The following is a 16380-nucleotide window of genomic DNA, read 5'->3' on the forward strand; positions in this document are numbered from 1 at the left end:
TTGAATAATGGAAAGCCCTTATGCAAACTGGGAGTTTTGTTTGAATGAGCGGGTTCCACAGCAGTGTGTTTCGAGTGCATTTTGATGTAGTCTGTGAAACAGAACTTGCAACAACTTCAAACATACCAAGCTGTGAACTCTGGCGGCACCAGGTTGGTACTGCAACCGCTGGATGTTCGCCTAACAAACCGTTCAAGAAAAATATGCATAAACAGTGGCACAAGTAGATTGCGGATGGGCCCAAAGAATTTACAAAGGCAGGAAATGTGAAGCATCCAGGGAACAAGTTAGTATCTCAGTGGGTGTGTAAAGCATGTTCCATGGGAATTCCAAATGAGATGGTGGTCAGATCATTTATTACAATATTTCCAATGCAATGGATAGGACGCAGGATGACAAACTCTTCAGTGATTTCATTCAAGATAATCAGACAAGGAATCAGAGTTGGACAATGTTTACAATGACAGGATTACAGTAGAGGAATTCTGAACTTTAATTAGCAACTCTGATGATAGAGATGAACCCTTGGTCTTTGAACCAGATGATATGTTTCATATATATATCACATAATTCACTGCATGGATTTATTATATAAATGGATTAAAAATGTTAAGTGTTAAGGATTTCATTACATAAAGATGGACCAAATAAAAGCTGTCAGTTTATCTGTACATTTTCAACTCAATAATACCAATGTATTTATTCTACATTGGATATGTCTTTCTTTGTCCTATCTCTATGTCCATCCATTTTTCCAGCTGGACTTAATGAATTTTCCCCATGTGCAACTCCAAATCGCTGACCACATCACCCCTTGCAGATCAGTGTGTGTGATTTGGAATTTTAATGTAGCTTTAACAATTTTTCAGTCATACTGCTACGATGTCTGCAGGGTGGAAGTTTATAGTTATGTCTAGCACTGGGGCATTATGTCGCAGACATGTACCATCATGTCCGACCAAGTCATATTATCCTAATACCAGGCCGAAAATGTCCTAACACTAAGCTCTTAAAGCTGTGTGCCTAGTGAGGCAGCTGTTAGTACCATTTTTCAAAACTCTTTCATATGACTGCTAGGGTTCAAACTTGCGACCTCCCACATCAGAGGCGCTCTTGCATATGAATTTGACTTGCAAAAGAAAAAAAAATCTTGACTTATAGGTGGGTCTTAGAGAAATCTGCTTTTTGCAGTTAGGGATCAATTTATAATTGAATCATTTCATAAGGGAGTATATATGGTATATTAAATGCATAGTACTAGTAATTAGATTGGCTGAGTAACGATAACAAACTTGTGCTTATGGATGGATGAGAAAAAAGACAATGGATGAAAAACCATTTCAAAAGATTTACCAGTATAACTAATAATAATTTCTGAACCAATTTTCATGAAAATTCATTCTATGTTTGGATTATCTCCCTTAGTCCAATCTACTTCTTCCCTGGGCTTTTTTTCTTCACTGCCGCACCATTTTTTTGTTTGTTTGTTTGTTAAACAAAGTTTAGTTGCAATACTATACTTGAAGTCACAAAGCTCTGTTCATGAAAACTTCTGAAATTGAAGTAATTGATCAAGTCAGAATATGGCATTCAACTTCAATTCTATAGCAAGATTTCATGTTCTGAATGTCAAGACCTAACAATTAGAGACTAGATAGACTAAAGAGTAATAAGCAATTACAAAATCCTACTATTTAAGGTTTGAAGAGCTGAGTATGTTCAGTCAGATCCCCCTGTAAATTCATCAATACATGATGAGCAACAATTGATTTTCATTAATGATTTGCAATAGCATTTTAAATACAAATTATTCTACAAAACACACAGTCCTTCAAAACACCGAGATCATATGGTTTCAGAAGCAAACTTGAGCTACTTTTCAGGAATATATATCAGGTGTATTTAATCAATACCAAGAAGTGTTGAAAAGTACATTACCTGATGGTAATGGATCTCACAGTAGGCAAGTCCTTTCTTTTCATAATGACGAGTCCCAAAAAATGGCTTTTCGCACTTGGCACAAACAAAATGCTGTAAATAAACAAAGATCCAAAATCTACTGAATCTGACTTTGCAGCACATTTACCTCTCTATCACAATTTCAGATATACAGGGAATAGACACTCATACTGGTGTTAGCTGGAAGGAAAACAGATAAGCACAAAAAATGTTTTAAGATGCAGTGACCATAATTCTCACAGAAGCAATTTGTTTTCATTTCAAAATACAGGAATCAATGTTTCTGAGAAATATCTAAATTATATGCAAATATAAAATTTGCATTTGATAATCCTCTAAGTAGGCACTTGAAGGTCATGGTCAACTCATTTTGTTACTGACCAATGAGTCTCAATGACCTAGACCTTTGGTCAAGGTATATAATCATGAACATAATTTAGTGTGCAGAAACGATTATTTTCTTATCGGGCTTATTATGACCATCACTCCCACCCCTTTTCCATAAATACAACAAATGGTGGGAACTGTTTACCATCAGTAGCATGATGTTCACATTGAAAACTTCTTTGACTTTCTAGAGGGGATGGATTTGTAATTTTACAAATTGCATTTAAAAGATTTTGCCCTTTTTGCCTTTGAGTTTTATGCTTTATTTTGAATGCCTAAATTTACCGGTTCTACATAGCCAGCATGAATGATGCATCATTAAATTCTATACATATACAACTACACTCATCTCATCTTAAGATCCCATAATCTATGTGTTTCTTTATTATCCTAGGTGCAAGCTATCACAAAACCTGGTCAAAGAACTTGCTCGAGAACAAAATATTTTTCAGCAAAATCCATTTTTCTTTGGACCACAGAGACTGTAATGTTTGTTCTTTTGACTCCAAAATCAAACGACCTGTTCTATATATACCTTAAGTGCAAGTCCATCACAAAATTTGATCAAGGTACAAGGTCTTTCAAATTTACCAGGATCTTTGACCTTTTCATCCCAAAATCTGTGGGCATCATGACTATCCTAAGTGCAAGCCATCCACAAAGCTAATGTCATGCTGAAACCATTTCCCTTCATACAATGACTTTGAGTTTTGAACTTCTGATAAGATTTATATCAAAGAAACAATGTCATGACATTCCAATCTGGTAATAACCAATTACTGAGATTATGAATCAACTAAAGGTCACAGTGGATCTGATATTGCTTATCTGGCTTATATAACTTAACAGTTAACCATTTACTGAGCACAGCTGATGAAGGAACACTACTCTGTAAACTATTTCCCAAACTTTAAGTCATGGTAATTTTACCTATTTCATTCTATATAATAAATATTCTGTCTAAAGACAAAGGCATTATTAATATGCACAGTCCTTGCTTATAATCGAAGTCATCCGAGAGCTTGATGATATAACTCCTTTCCCAAGTTCGATAGAAATCGGATAAGAAATAGATTCTAGATCTATTTCTAACAATATCAACAAATCTGATGCAAGGTATCTCATTATTATGCACCCATCTCATTTAATATAGAACCTGTCAATGACCACGAAAATGGAAATTTAAGCAAAATCTGATTAAAATTAGGCCTCCAGAGTGACAAGACACTCAGACAATTATATACAATTATATACAAGGTTATCTCATTATTATGCATATATCTTGTTCACAATCTTACTTGCCTAACATCTTGATAATACAAGACTGTTTAACAAGTATGTTCACAATTTGAGCAGAACAACAAGCTCAGCCAATCAGATGCACCCGTATATCATTAATATACACATGTAACAGGTGGAGAGACAAATTCTAACTATTGCAATCAGGCATCAAACCCAGTTAATCAGACACAGTCAGATACACATACCACTAGACAAAAAGGTCTGAACCAACTAGACTGGTTAATAAGAAGCCTCAGATAAAGTCAAACTTGTCCTAACAGTAACCTTTACACTGCAGTCACCTTGTCAAAATAGGTGTTCTCATTTCCCCCTGGCAAATTTCCTATATAAATGTAATGTAATGGTCATCTGCATTCTGCAGTCAGTGGCCAGGTGTTTCCTAAGCAAACTCCTTGCCACCTTAAGCAGTCACTGGAGCATGTCTACAGTGAATGTCAGTCTATCCAAATGAAACTTTTGCTTCATGAGGAAGGCATTGTTTAAAGTAAGCGAACTGTCTCAATGGCTAATTCAGATATTGTTTTGAAGCATGAACAGCTGTTTTAAAGCCTAATTTGGGCAAGTTGGCCAACTAGAGTCAGTCCTCTGTTGTACTGTCACATGTAAACTGTCAATCTTAAGTGAAATTACTGTTTTGTCAGGGTAAACAAATTAATTTAAGATCAGTGATTATTTTAAGTCAGTGAAGATTTAACTTCTAAGATTGATTAAAGCCAGCAGGATACAGTAATCTTATGTGGAATATAAATTTGGGAGAGAACAACATATACGCATATTTTATTATTTGTTCAATAGTGCATATAAAATTAATAATAATAATAATCAGTGCACATAATTTTGAGATATTCAATAATTCATAATTGTATTCATTCAACATGTTGATAGGCATGGATCTTATTCATAATTGTATTCATCCAAAATGTTGATAGGCATGGATCTTATTCATAATTGTATTCATCCAAAATGTTGATAGGCATGGATCTTATTCATAATTGTATTCATTCAACATGTTGATAGGCATGGATCTTATTCATAATTATATTCATCCAAAATGTTGATAGGCATGGATCTTATTCATAACTGTATTCATTCAACATGTTGATAGGCATGGATCTTATTCATAATTGTATTCATCCAAGATCTTACTGATTTCAGCCCATTTACTGAGTTTGAACCAAAATGAATCAGAAACATCATCTCTAGAGTGTTAATAAACTCAGCCAATCAGATGCAAGATCGCCTCATAAATATGTATAGGAGCCCCTTGCTCATGAAACTGTCCAAGATCTTGACAATTCATCAAAACTGGATCAAAAATATGGCTTTCAGTGTGGTAACAATCTGATGAAAGATCAACTCATTATTATGCATGGATCTTGCTTATTACTGAATTTATTCACGATTCTCAAGATAAAAGCCCATATTCTGAGTCTGATAAAAATTGGGTCTGAACTGTGACTTCCAGAATGATGATATGCTCAGTCAATCAGATGCAATACTAAATCATTTCACTCTTTACTGAAATTGTCCAAGATCTTGATGATACAGTACAGCTCAGGTGATTTTTTGGAACCATACATGATGAGGTGGATGACTTAATCCCCTCTGCGACGAAGCGATACATACCTACAACTCACCACTGCACCTGGGCCAGCATGCCGATGGCATCTCCACCATGGAGGGGTCTAGCAGACTTTACTGATTGACACTTGGAGAGTCAATGAATGAAGATCAGCCAAGGAAAGACCAAGAAATCAGGAGTGATTCATAATCAGATTCCATTTCAACAATCGATGATCTTTATTTTAATCATATATATATGGAAAATAAAAATTTCAAAAGGACTGCATATTCAGTACATTTAGAAAATGTTAATCAAATTCTTTTGCAACCAGCTGAAGCTTTTACTTTACTAAACAAATCTGAGCAAACTTGTGCACTGACTTGACAAGAGGCACACTTCATTGAGCTTGTCCTGAACACTGTAAATTTATCTTACTGTTTAAACATGAGAAGCAATCCTCTGACATATGGACAATTAAATTCCAGAAAACAGCTGCATCCATTTAAATACAAAAACAACAAAATAGAAAACACTGAATTAAATGCAACCACATGTTTAGTCCTTAGGCAGTTATGTCCCAGTCATAAAGCTGAATATATGTGTGCACAACTATGAAATAGTTCAATTCTGACTGTGTATTGTCCCTTTAATTTATGGGGCTTCATTTTTCATTCTGATTGGGACATTTTAAATTCTTTCATTAATCACAAAATAAATTTGTTTCGAATACAACAATGGCATAGTGTCATTTTTAATACTACAAATTAGAACAAAAGTTTTCAAGCATTTACCACCCCCACCACCCCTTTAGAACTTTCTAACACACAAAGCCATCTGACCTGGCACTTGGTACCAAACAGCTCACATTATGATCCTATCATCGTAACATGTGAAATGAATAACAATGTCGAAAATTGTCAAATCTTAGATGTTCTTAAATTTTAATTTCCGTCAAATGTATGACATTCTGCATGGATGTCACCACATGTATCTTATTATTTGCTCGTTCTTGTAAGAGAAAATATAAAAATAAAAGTTGTATCATCATAGAAAATATAGTCAATTATACAGAAATGATGTGTCTATTACCTAATTATAACACAGATCTAATTTTAAATGCCTTTTATTGCTCTTCCACCCTCCCTCTAGCATGATGTAATGACCCTACGCAAATAAAAGACCTATTAACAGCAGTAATGCTATTTTCTTCATCATTTCCTTTACCCATAATGCAATTAAATTCTATTTTTTGGCTAATGTTTGAATCCCTGTTATATACAATATAATACAATAACGACTCAATCTGATGAATATCATTTATCACATCTGTATGTAGTAATGTGAACCAGTTGATAAAAGAAGTTTGGTCTTTACATTTAGGTTGAATTGCTTTAGTGGTTTCTACTAAAAATGATTTTAAAAAAACTAAAGTAACTTCTAGGAGATTCATTTAAGTTCTGCACAATGAATCTTGTTGTTTCTCAGACAAGTTCTCATTAACATAATGTACGTGGAGACAGTCATGCAGAATGCCATACATTTCTTGGAAATTAAATAAAATCTCTGAACATCTAAAATTTGACAATTTTCCACATTATTATTTATTTCAATAATATGTTGAAATCAGATTAATTAGGAGCAATTACCAAACTTACCTTGTTAAAGACAGTACCATAATTTGAGCTGCAAAGTACAATTTCCCAAGTCAGATTGCACTTTTCCCCAAGCTGAAATTGACATCATCTTCTAATGCTAACATTTTATAATAGTGCTTACAATCGTCACTGCCTTGATTTCAGGAGAACACTCACTGGCTGAAGCCGTCTTTATTAAAGAGGTACCATTTAAGTTCCAAATGGGGTGGTAATGCTTGAAAACAATTGTCTTGTTCTGATTTGTTTTTAAGGACACTATCCCATTCCTTGTTTTACTTGAAACAAAGTAATTTTGTGATGAATGAAAAAATAAAAAATATACCAAATCAGAAAGAATATAGTAAAATAAATTCAATGTCCAGTCCCTTAAAGTATACATGCAGCCAGAACTGAACTAGTTCAAAGCTGTGTACTTGAATATTCAGCCTCATAACTGGTTCATTACTGTTTAAGGACTAAATACATGGTTTGCATTTGTTTGCAAATTTGGTGTTTTCTGTTTCACTGTTGTTCCTTTTTAAACAGAAGTGGGTATCATCTGGAATTAAGTTGTCCATACCTTGAGGATTACTTTTCATGTTTAAACGGTGGAATAATTTTACACTGTTCTAACAGTATGATAATTTTAGACTGTTCTAACAGTATGATAATTTTACACAGTTCTAACAGTGAGATAATTTTACACTTTTCTAACAGTGGGATAATTTTACACTGTTCTAACAGTATGATAATTTTACACTGTTCTAGCAGCAGGATAATTTTAGACTGTTCTAACAGTGGGGTAATTTTACACTGTTCTAACAGTACGATAATTTTACACTGTTCTAGCAGTATGATAATTTTACACTGTTCTAACAGTGAGATAATTTTACACTGTTCTAACAGTATGATAATTTTAGACAGTTCTAACAGTATGATAATTTTACATTGTTCTAACAGTGAGATAATTTTACACTGTTCTAACAGTGGGATAATTTTACACTGTTCTAACAGTATGATAATTTTACACTGTTCTAGCAGCAGGATAATTTTAGACTGTTCTAACAGTGGGGTAATTTTACACTGTTCTAACAGTATGATAATTTTACACTGTTCTAGCAGCAGGATAATTTTAGACTGTTCTAACAGTATGATAATTTTACACTATTCTAACAGTATGACAATTTTACACTGTTCTAACAGTGGGATAATTTTACACTGTTCAAGAGTAGCTAAACAAGGTCTTGTCAAGTCAGTGCACAAGATTTTCAGATTTCTTTGAATAAAATCAAAGCATAAATTTATTGCAAAAGATGTCAATCAGCCATTTCTAAATGAGAAAAATATACAGTACAGCTGTAGTGTTAATACAGTTTGTGAAGCATTGCAACTAAGTAAATATTATAAATGAAATTGATTTGTCATTATACCCATCACATTCTCTTCAAAAGGACTAGGAAATGTTTATAATCAGTAAAACAATGGAGATAACTCAGTACCTCTCTCCTTGAACCTCTAAATAACATGCTTTCTGGTCGTCATACACAGTAAAAAATGCTCATTTGATAGAGACGACATCCATACCACAGTGATCATCTGTGATGACTCTCTGAGAAAGCATGGTGTGAAGAACAATTCTTCACAAGCTGCCGCAGAAACTCCATCAGCTTTTGTGTGGGCTGTAATGTATACGCCCATATTTCAAGTTGGATCAAAATCTAATCAGAAATATAGTTCCCAGAGTGGTAATAATCTTGGCCAATCAGATGCAAGATCACCTCATTAGCATATGTGGATCTCATTTATGACTGAACTTGTCCAAGATCCAAATGACATAAGCATATATTCCATGCTGTATCTAAACTGAACCAGAAATACATCCTCTAAGGTAGTAACAATCTTAAGCAATCAGATGCAAGACTGCCTCATTAGTTATGCATGCATCTCATGCTTTATCAAATTTGTCCCATATCTTAATGATATAAGAATATATTCAAAGTTAGGTCAAACTCAGATGAGAAACATGGCCTCCAGATTGGTAAAAATGCAAACAACCAGAAGCAAGATCACCTCATTAATATGCATAGATCTTGCTTATTATCAAATCTGTCTGGGATCCATTCTGTAATCATGTTCCAGCTGAGAAGGTCTTGGACATCCTGAAAGAGTGTCATTTAAATGAAAATTTAGCTTTGTATTTTAAGGAGTTTAACCCTTTTATGCCTTTGTCTTTCTTTTGTATGCTTTTTATGGAATATCTCAACTCGCTCCACATAATATAACAAGGATTGTGCTGATGAAGCAATGAAGTATATATATATATGTGTGTATATATATATATATATATATATATATATATATATATATATATATATATATATATATATATATGCACATACATATATACATACACACACACACACACACAATATAACCAACAGAATAAAAGAGATGACAGAACTGCAGGAAAATTCTTTACCTCAACATGCCAGGCTTTACCAAGAGCATGCACCACTCTCTCTTCAATGGGCCTCCTGTAGAAGTAAAGTCATTGTAAAATGATCCATTGTCATCAGAATCAAATTCAGACAGCAAACCTGTCTTATGAAATCTCTGTAGCTCTATTCTTATAAATAAAGGACATTAAATTTTTATTCTTTGTTTCTAGCTATATAAATATTTGTAATCTGCATAATAGTTGTATATATATCACTGCTCAAAAAAACATGTCCTGTTGTGAAATTAGGGAACCATGGTAGCTCAGTTGGTAAAGAGTCATACTAGAATCCAAGAGTAGCAAGTTTGAAATCCCTCCAGGCCAGCCTGGGTAGGCTGCATTGGTCCTTAAGAAAGGCAATTAACTCTTATTTCCTTGTCATTATAAAGCCAATAAATGTGATTAAAGTGCAGTTAAAAACCAAGTGTCTCTCCCCACCCCCAATGATGCCTAGAATTTTCCCCCAGATTTAACTCCTATGAGAGGGCTTTACAAATCTTAAAAACTTGAAATGAAAGTTTAATATAATCCTGACTTTGATGGCTGACATGATAATTTCTAAGATAATAACAGAAAATATAACTTATAATGTTGATAATTTTCAAGGATGATAAAACTTATGCAAGTGAATTTAAAACTTACAAGGACTGGCATGGTAGGTTTTAATTATTATCTTGTAATATCCTGTTATCAAAGGTACATATATGAATGCTCAAATATACAGCACCAGTGGTGGTGATGAAAAATGTTATAAAGTTGTTCAATTTATCGTCCCACATTTCATCAACTATTACCATTAATTCCATCAACTGTTACCATTATTAACTGTGAATTTCAATGTGCTCTTGTTAATTAATAAATAGTCCAGGACCTGTATGTCAAGCCCACAATCAAAACATTGCTGTAAAAAATATGCAACCGTTATGTCAGAGTCATATAGTTTAGCAAGCATGTTGCAGAATGGTCTTTGCTTGATCATGATTTATCCAATATATGAACAATATCCAATATATTTGGAAATGAAAGCAAAGGAAAAAACTTGAACCAAAACCGTAATGCAAATCCTGTATGACTATGACCCTGACTCGAAGATCAAAATCTGCAGATTTATAATGATTTATCCCATGTATGGAAAAAATCCATTAGGGGGTTTAGAAACAATTTGCATTTTTTTTAAAAATAACTTTGACCTTAACCTAAGGTCACAAAGGCAAGCATGCATGCCACAAAATGAAATATTTTAGCTTCAAAATGATTCATTGTAAGTATCAAGAAAAAAAATCAAGGTGTTTTGGAAAATGTATAAGCAAATGAAAAACTGTTATCAAAACCTTAACACAATTTTGACCTTCACCCATGTATGAAATCTCCAAGGTTCAAAATAATTAACATGAGTATGATGAGAACCTATCAATAAGTTTAATTAGCAAATAAACAAGCCTTATTCCATTTCAGATTGTATACAATTCTGTCTACCACTATTAGCAAATAAACAAGCCTTATTCCATTTCAGATTGTATACAATTCTGTCTACCACTATTAGCAAATAAACAAGCCTTATTCCATTTCAGATTGTATACAATTCTGTCTACCACTATTAGCAAATAAACAAGCCTTGTTCCATTTCAGATTGTATACAATTCTGTCTACCACTATTAGCAAATAAACAAGCCTTATTCCATTTCAGATTGTATACAATTCTGTCTACCACTATTAGCAAATAAACAAGCCTTGTTCCATTTCAGATTGTATACAATTCTGTCTACCACTATTAGCAAATAAACAAGCCTTGTTCCATTTCAGATTGTATACAATTCTGTCTACCACTATTAGCAAATAAACAAGCCTTATTCCATTTCAGATTGTATACAATTCTGTCTACCACTATTAGCAAATAAACAAGCCTTATTCCATTTCAGATTGTATACAATTCTGTCTACCACTATTAGCAAATAAACAAGCCTTATTCCATTTCAGATTGTATACAATTCTGTCTACCACTATTAGCAAATAAACAAGCCTTATTCCATTTCAGATTGTATACAATTCTGTCTACCACTATTAGCAAATAAACAAGCCTTGTTCCATTTCAGATTGTATACAATTCTGTCTACCACTATTAGCAAATAAACAAGCCTTATTCCATTTCAGATTGTATACAATTCTGTCTACCACTATTAGCAAATAAACAAGCCTTGTTCCATTTCAGATTGTATACAATTCTGTCTACCACTATTAGCAAATAAACAAGCCTTGTTCCATTTCAGATTGTATACAATTCTGTCTACCACTATTAGCAAATAAACAAGCCTTATTCCATTTCAGATTGTATACAATTCTGTCTACCACTATTAGCAAATAAACAAGCCTTATTCCATTTCAGATTGTATACAATTCTGTCTACCACTATTAGCAAATAAACAAGCCTTGTTCCATTTCAGATTGTATACAATTCTGTCTACCACTATTAGCAAATAAACAAGCCTTATTCCATTTCAGATTGTATACAATTCTGTCTACCACTATTAGCAAATAAACAAGCCTTGTTCCATTTCAGATTGTATACAATTCTGTCTACCACTATTAGCAAATAAACAAGCCTTGTTCCATTTCAGATTGTATACAATTCTGTCTACCACTATTAGCAAATAAACAAGCCTTATTCCATTTCAGATTGTATACAATTCTGTCTACCACTATTAGCAAATAAACAAGCCTTATTCCATTTCAGATTGTATACAATTCTGTCTACCACTATTAGCAAATAAACAAGCCTTATTCCATTTCAGATTGTATACAATTCTGTCTACCACTATTAGCAAATAAACAAGCCTTATTCCATTTCAGATTGTATACAATTCTGTCTACCACTATTAGCAAATAAACAAGCCTTGTTCCATTTCAGATTGTATACAATTCTGTCTACCACTATTAGCAAATAAACAAGCCTTGTTCCATTTCAGATTGTATACAATTCTGTCTACCACTATTAGCAAATAAACAAGCCTTATTCCATTTCAGATTGTATACAATTCTGTCTACCACTATTAGCAAATAAACAAGCCTTGTTCCATTTCAGATCGTATTCAATTCTGTCTACCACTATTAGCAAATAAACAAGCCTTGTTCCATTTCAGATTGTATACAATTCTGTCTACCACTATTAGCAAATAAACAAGCCTTATTCCATTTCAGATTGTATACAATTCTGTCTACCACTATTAGCAAATAAACAAGCCTTATTCCATTTCAGATTGTATACAATTCTGTCTACCACTATTAGCAAATAAACAAGCCTTATTCCATTTCAGATTGTATACAATTCTGTCTACCACTATTAGCAAATAAACAAGCCTTATTCCATTTCAGATTGTATACAATTCTGTCTACCACTATTAGCAAATAAACAAGCCTTGTTCCATTTCAGATTGTATACAATTCTGTCTACCACTATTAGCAAATAAACAAGCCTTGTTCCATTTCAGATTGTATACAATTCTGTCTACCACTATTAGCAAATAAACAAGCCTTATTCCATTTCAGATTGTATACAATTCTGTCTACCACTATTAGCAAATAAACAAGCCTTGTTCCATTTCAGATTGTATACAATTCTGTCTACCACTATTAGCAAATAAACAAGCCTTGTTCCATTTCAGATTGTATACAATTCTGTCTACCACTATTAGCAAATAAACAAGCCTTATTCCATTTCAGATTGTATACAATTCTGTCTACCACTATTAGCAAATAAACAAGCCTTATTCCATTTCAGATTGTATACAATTCTGTCTACCACTATTAGCAAATAAACAAGCCTTATTCCATTTCAGATTGTATACAATTCTGTCTACCACTATTAGCAAATAAACAAGCCTTATTCCATTTCAGATTGTATACAATTCTGTCTACCACTATTAGCAAATAAACAAGCCTTATTCCATTTCAGATTGTATACAATTCTGTCTACCACTATTAGCAAATAAACAAGCCTTGTTCCATTTCAGATTGTATACAATTCTGTCTACCACTATTAGCAAATAAACAAGCCTTATTCCATTTCAGATTGTATACAATTCTGTCTACCACTATTAGCAAATAAACAAGCCTTATTCCATTTCAGATTGTATACAATTCTGTCTACCACTATTAGCAAATAAACAAGCCTTATTCCATTTCAGATTGTATACAATTCTGTCTACCACTATTAGCAAATAAACAAGCCTTATTCCATTTCAGATTGTATACAATTCTGTCTACCACTATTAGCAAATAAACAAGCCTTATTCCATTTCAGATTGTATACAATTCTGTCTACCACTATTAGCAAATAAACAAGCCTTGTTCCATTTCAGATTGTATACAATTCTGTCTACCACTATTAGCAAATAAACAAGCCTTGTTCCATTTCAGATTGTATACAATTCTGTCTACCACTATTAGCAAATAAACAAGCCTTGTTCCATTTCAGATTGTATACAATTCTGTCTACCACTATTAGCAAATAAACAAGCCTTATTCCATTTCAGATTGTATACAATTCTGTCTACCACTATTAGCAAATAAACAAGCCTTATTCCATTTCAGATTGTATACAATTCTGTCTACCACTATTAGCAAATAAACAAGCCTTGTTCCATTTCAGATTGTATACAATTCTGTCTACCACTATTAGCAAATAAACAAGCCTTGTTCCATTTCAGATTGTATACAATTCTGTCTACCACTATTAGCAAATAAACAAGCCTTGTTCCATTTCAGATTGTATACAATTCTGTCTACCACTATTAGCAAATAAACAAGCCTTATTCCATTTCAGATTGTATACAATTCTGTCTACCACTATTAGCAAATAAACAAGCCTTATTCCATTTCAGATTGTATACAATTCTGTCTACCACTATTAGCAAATAAACAAGCCTTATTCCATTTCAGATTGTATACAATTCTGTCTACCACTATTAGCAAATAAACAAGCCTTATTCCATTTCAGATTGTATACAATTCTGTCTACCACTATTAGCAAATAAACAAGCCTTATTCCATTTCAGATTGTATACAATTCTGTCTACCACTATTAGCAAATAAACAAGCCTTATTCCATTTCAGATTGTATACAATTCTGTCTACCACTATTAGCAAATAAACAAGCCTTATTCCATTTCAGATTGTATACAATTCTGTCTACCACTATTAGCAAATAAACAAGCCTTATTCCATTTCAGATTGTATACAATTCTGTCTACCACTATTAGCAAATAAACAAGCCTTGTTCCATTTCAGATTGTATACAATTCTGTCTACCACTATTAGCAAATAAACAAGCCTTGTTCCATTTCAGATTGTATACAATTCTGTCTACCACTATTAGCAAATAAACAAGCCTTATTCCATTTCAGATTGTATACAATTCTGTCTACCACTATTAGCAAATAAACAAGCCTTATTCCATTTCAGATTGTATACAATTCTGTCTACCACTATTAGCAAATAAACAAGCCTTATTCCATTTCAGATTGTATACAATTCTGTCTACCACTATTAGCAAATAAACAAGCCTTATTCCATTTCAGATTGTATACAATTCTGTCTACCACTATTAGCAAATAAACAAGCCTTATTCCATTTCAGATTGTATACAATTCTGTCTACCACTATTAGCAAATAAACAAGCCTTATTCCATTTCAGATTGTATACAATTCTGTCTACCACTATTAGCAAATAAACAAGCCTTATTCCATTTCAGATTGTATACAATTCTGTCTACCACTATTAGCAAATAAACAAGCCTTATTCCATTTCAGATTGTATACAATTCTGTCTACCACTATTAGCAAATAAACAAGCCTTATTCCATTTCAGATTGTATACAATTCTGTCTACCACTATTAGCAAATAAACAAGCCTTATTCCATTTCAGATTGTATACAATTCTGTCTACCACTATTAGCAAATAAACAAGCCTTATTCCATTTCAGATTGTATACAATTCTGTCTACCACTATTAGCAAATAAACAAGCCTTATTCCATTTCAGATTGTATACAATTCTGTCTACCACTATTAGCAAATAAACAAGCCTTATTCCATTTCAGATTGTATACAATTCTGTCTACCACTATTAGCAAATAAACAAGCCTTATTCCATTTCAGATTGTATACAATTCTGTCTACCACTATTAGCAAATAAACAAGCCTTATTCCATTTCAGATTGTATACAATTCTGTCTACCACTATTAGCAAATAAACAAGCCTTATTCCATTTCAGATTGTATACAATTCTGTCTACCACTATTAGCAAATAAACAAGCCTTATTCCATTTCAGATTGTATACAATTCTGTCTACCACTATTAGCAAATAAACAAGCCTTATTCCATTTCAGATTGTATACAATTCTGTCTACCACTATTAGCAAATAAACAAGCCTTATTCCATTTCAGATTGTATACAATTCTGTCTACCACTATTAGCAAATAAACAAGCCTTATTCCATTTCAGATTGTATACAATTCTGTCTACCACTATTAGCAAATAAACAAGCCTTATTCCATTTCAGATTGTATACAATTCTGTCTACCACTATTAGCAAATAAACAAGCCTTATTCCATTTCAGATTGTATACAATTCTGTCTACCACTATTAGCAAATAAACAAGCCTTATTCCATTTCAGATTGTATACAATTCTGTCTACCACTATTAGCAAATAAACAAGCCTTATTCCATTTCAGATTGTATACAATTCTGTCTACCACTATTAGCAAATAAACAAGCCTTATTCCATTTCAGATTGTATACAATTCTGTCTACCACTATTAGCAAATAAACAAGCCTTATTCCATTTCAGATTGTATACAATTCTGTCTACCACTATTAGCAAATAAACAAGCCTTATTCCATTTCAGATTGTATACAATTCTGTCTACCACTATTAGCAAATAAACAAGCCTTATTCCATTTCAGATTGTATACAATTCTGTCTACCACTATTAGCAAATAAACAAGCCTTATTCCATTTCAGATTGTATACAATTC

General features: G+C 32.9%; 1 protein-coding gene across 6 annotated transcripts in view; it reads right to left on the bottom strand.

Annotated features, from left to right (window-relative positions):
• Nucleotides 1-16380, bottom strand: part of LOC149798842 (LIM and senescent cell antigen-like-containing domain protein 1) — a 116170-nt gene that overhangs the window by 17048 nt on the left and 82742 nt on the right. For all 6 annotated transcript variants that reach the window (XM_089957742.1, XM_089957741.1, XM_089957740.1 and 3 more), the window contains 2 exons: nt 9326-9380; nt 1939-2031 (listed from right to left, as the gene is read on the bottom strand). In XM_089957742.1, the coding sequence (XP_089813868.1) occupies nt 1939-2031; nt 9326-9380 (148 nt within the window). The remainder of the gene's footprint in view (nt 1-1938; nt 2032-9325; nt 9381-16380) is intronic.

Source organism: Sinohyriopsis cumingii, chromosome 5, assembly GCF_028554795.1.
Source record: "Sinohyriopsis cumingii isolate HCF-2022 chromosome 5, ASM2855479v2, whole genome shotgun sequence".
In the NCBI taxonomy this organism is placed as follows: Eukaryota; Metazoa; Mollusca; class Bivalvia; order Unionida; family Unionidae; genus Sinohyriopsis; species Sinohyriopsis cumingii.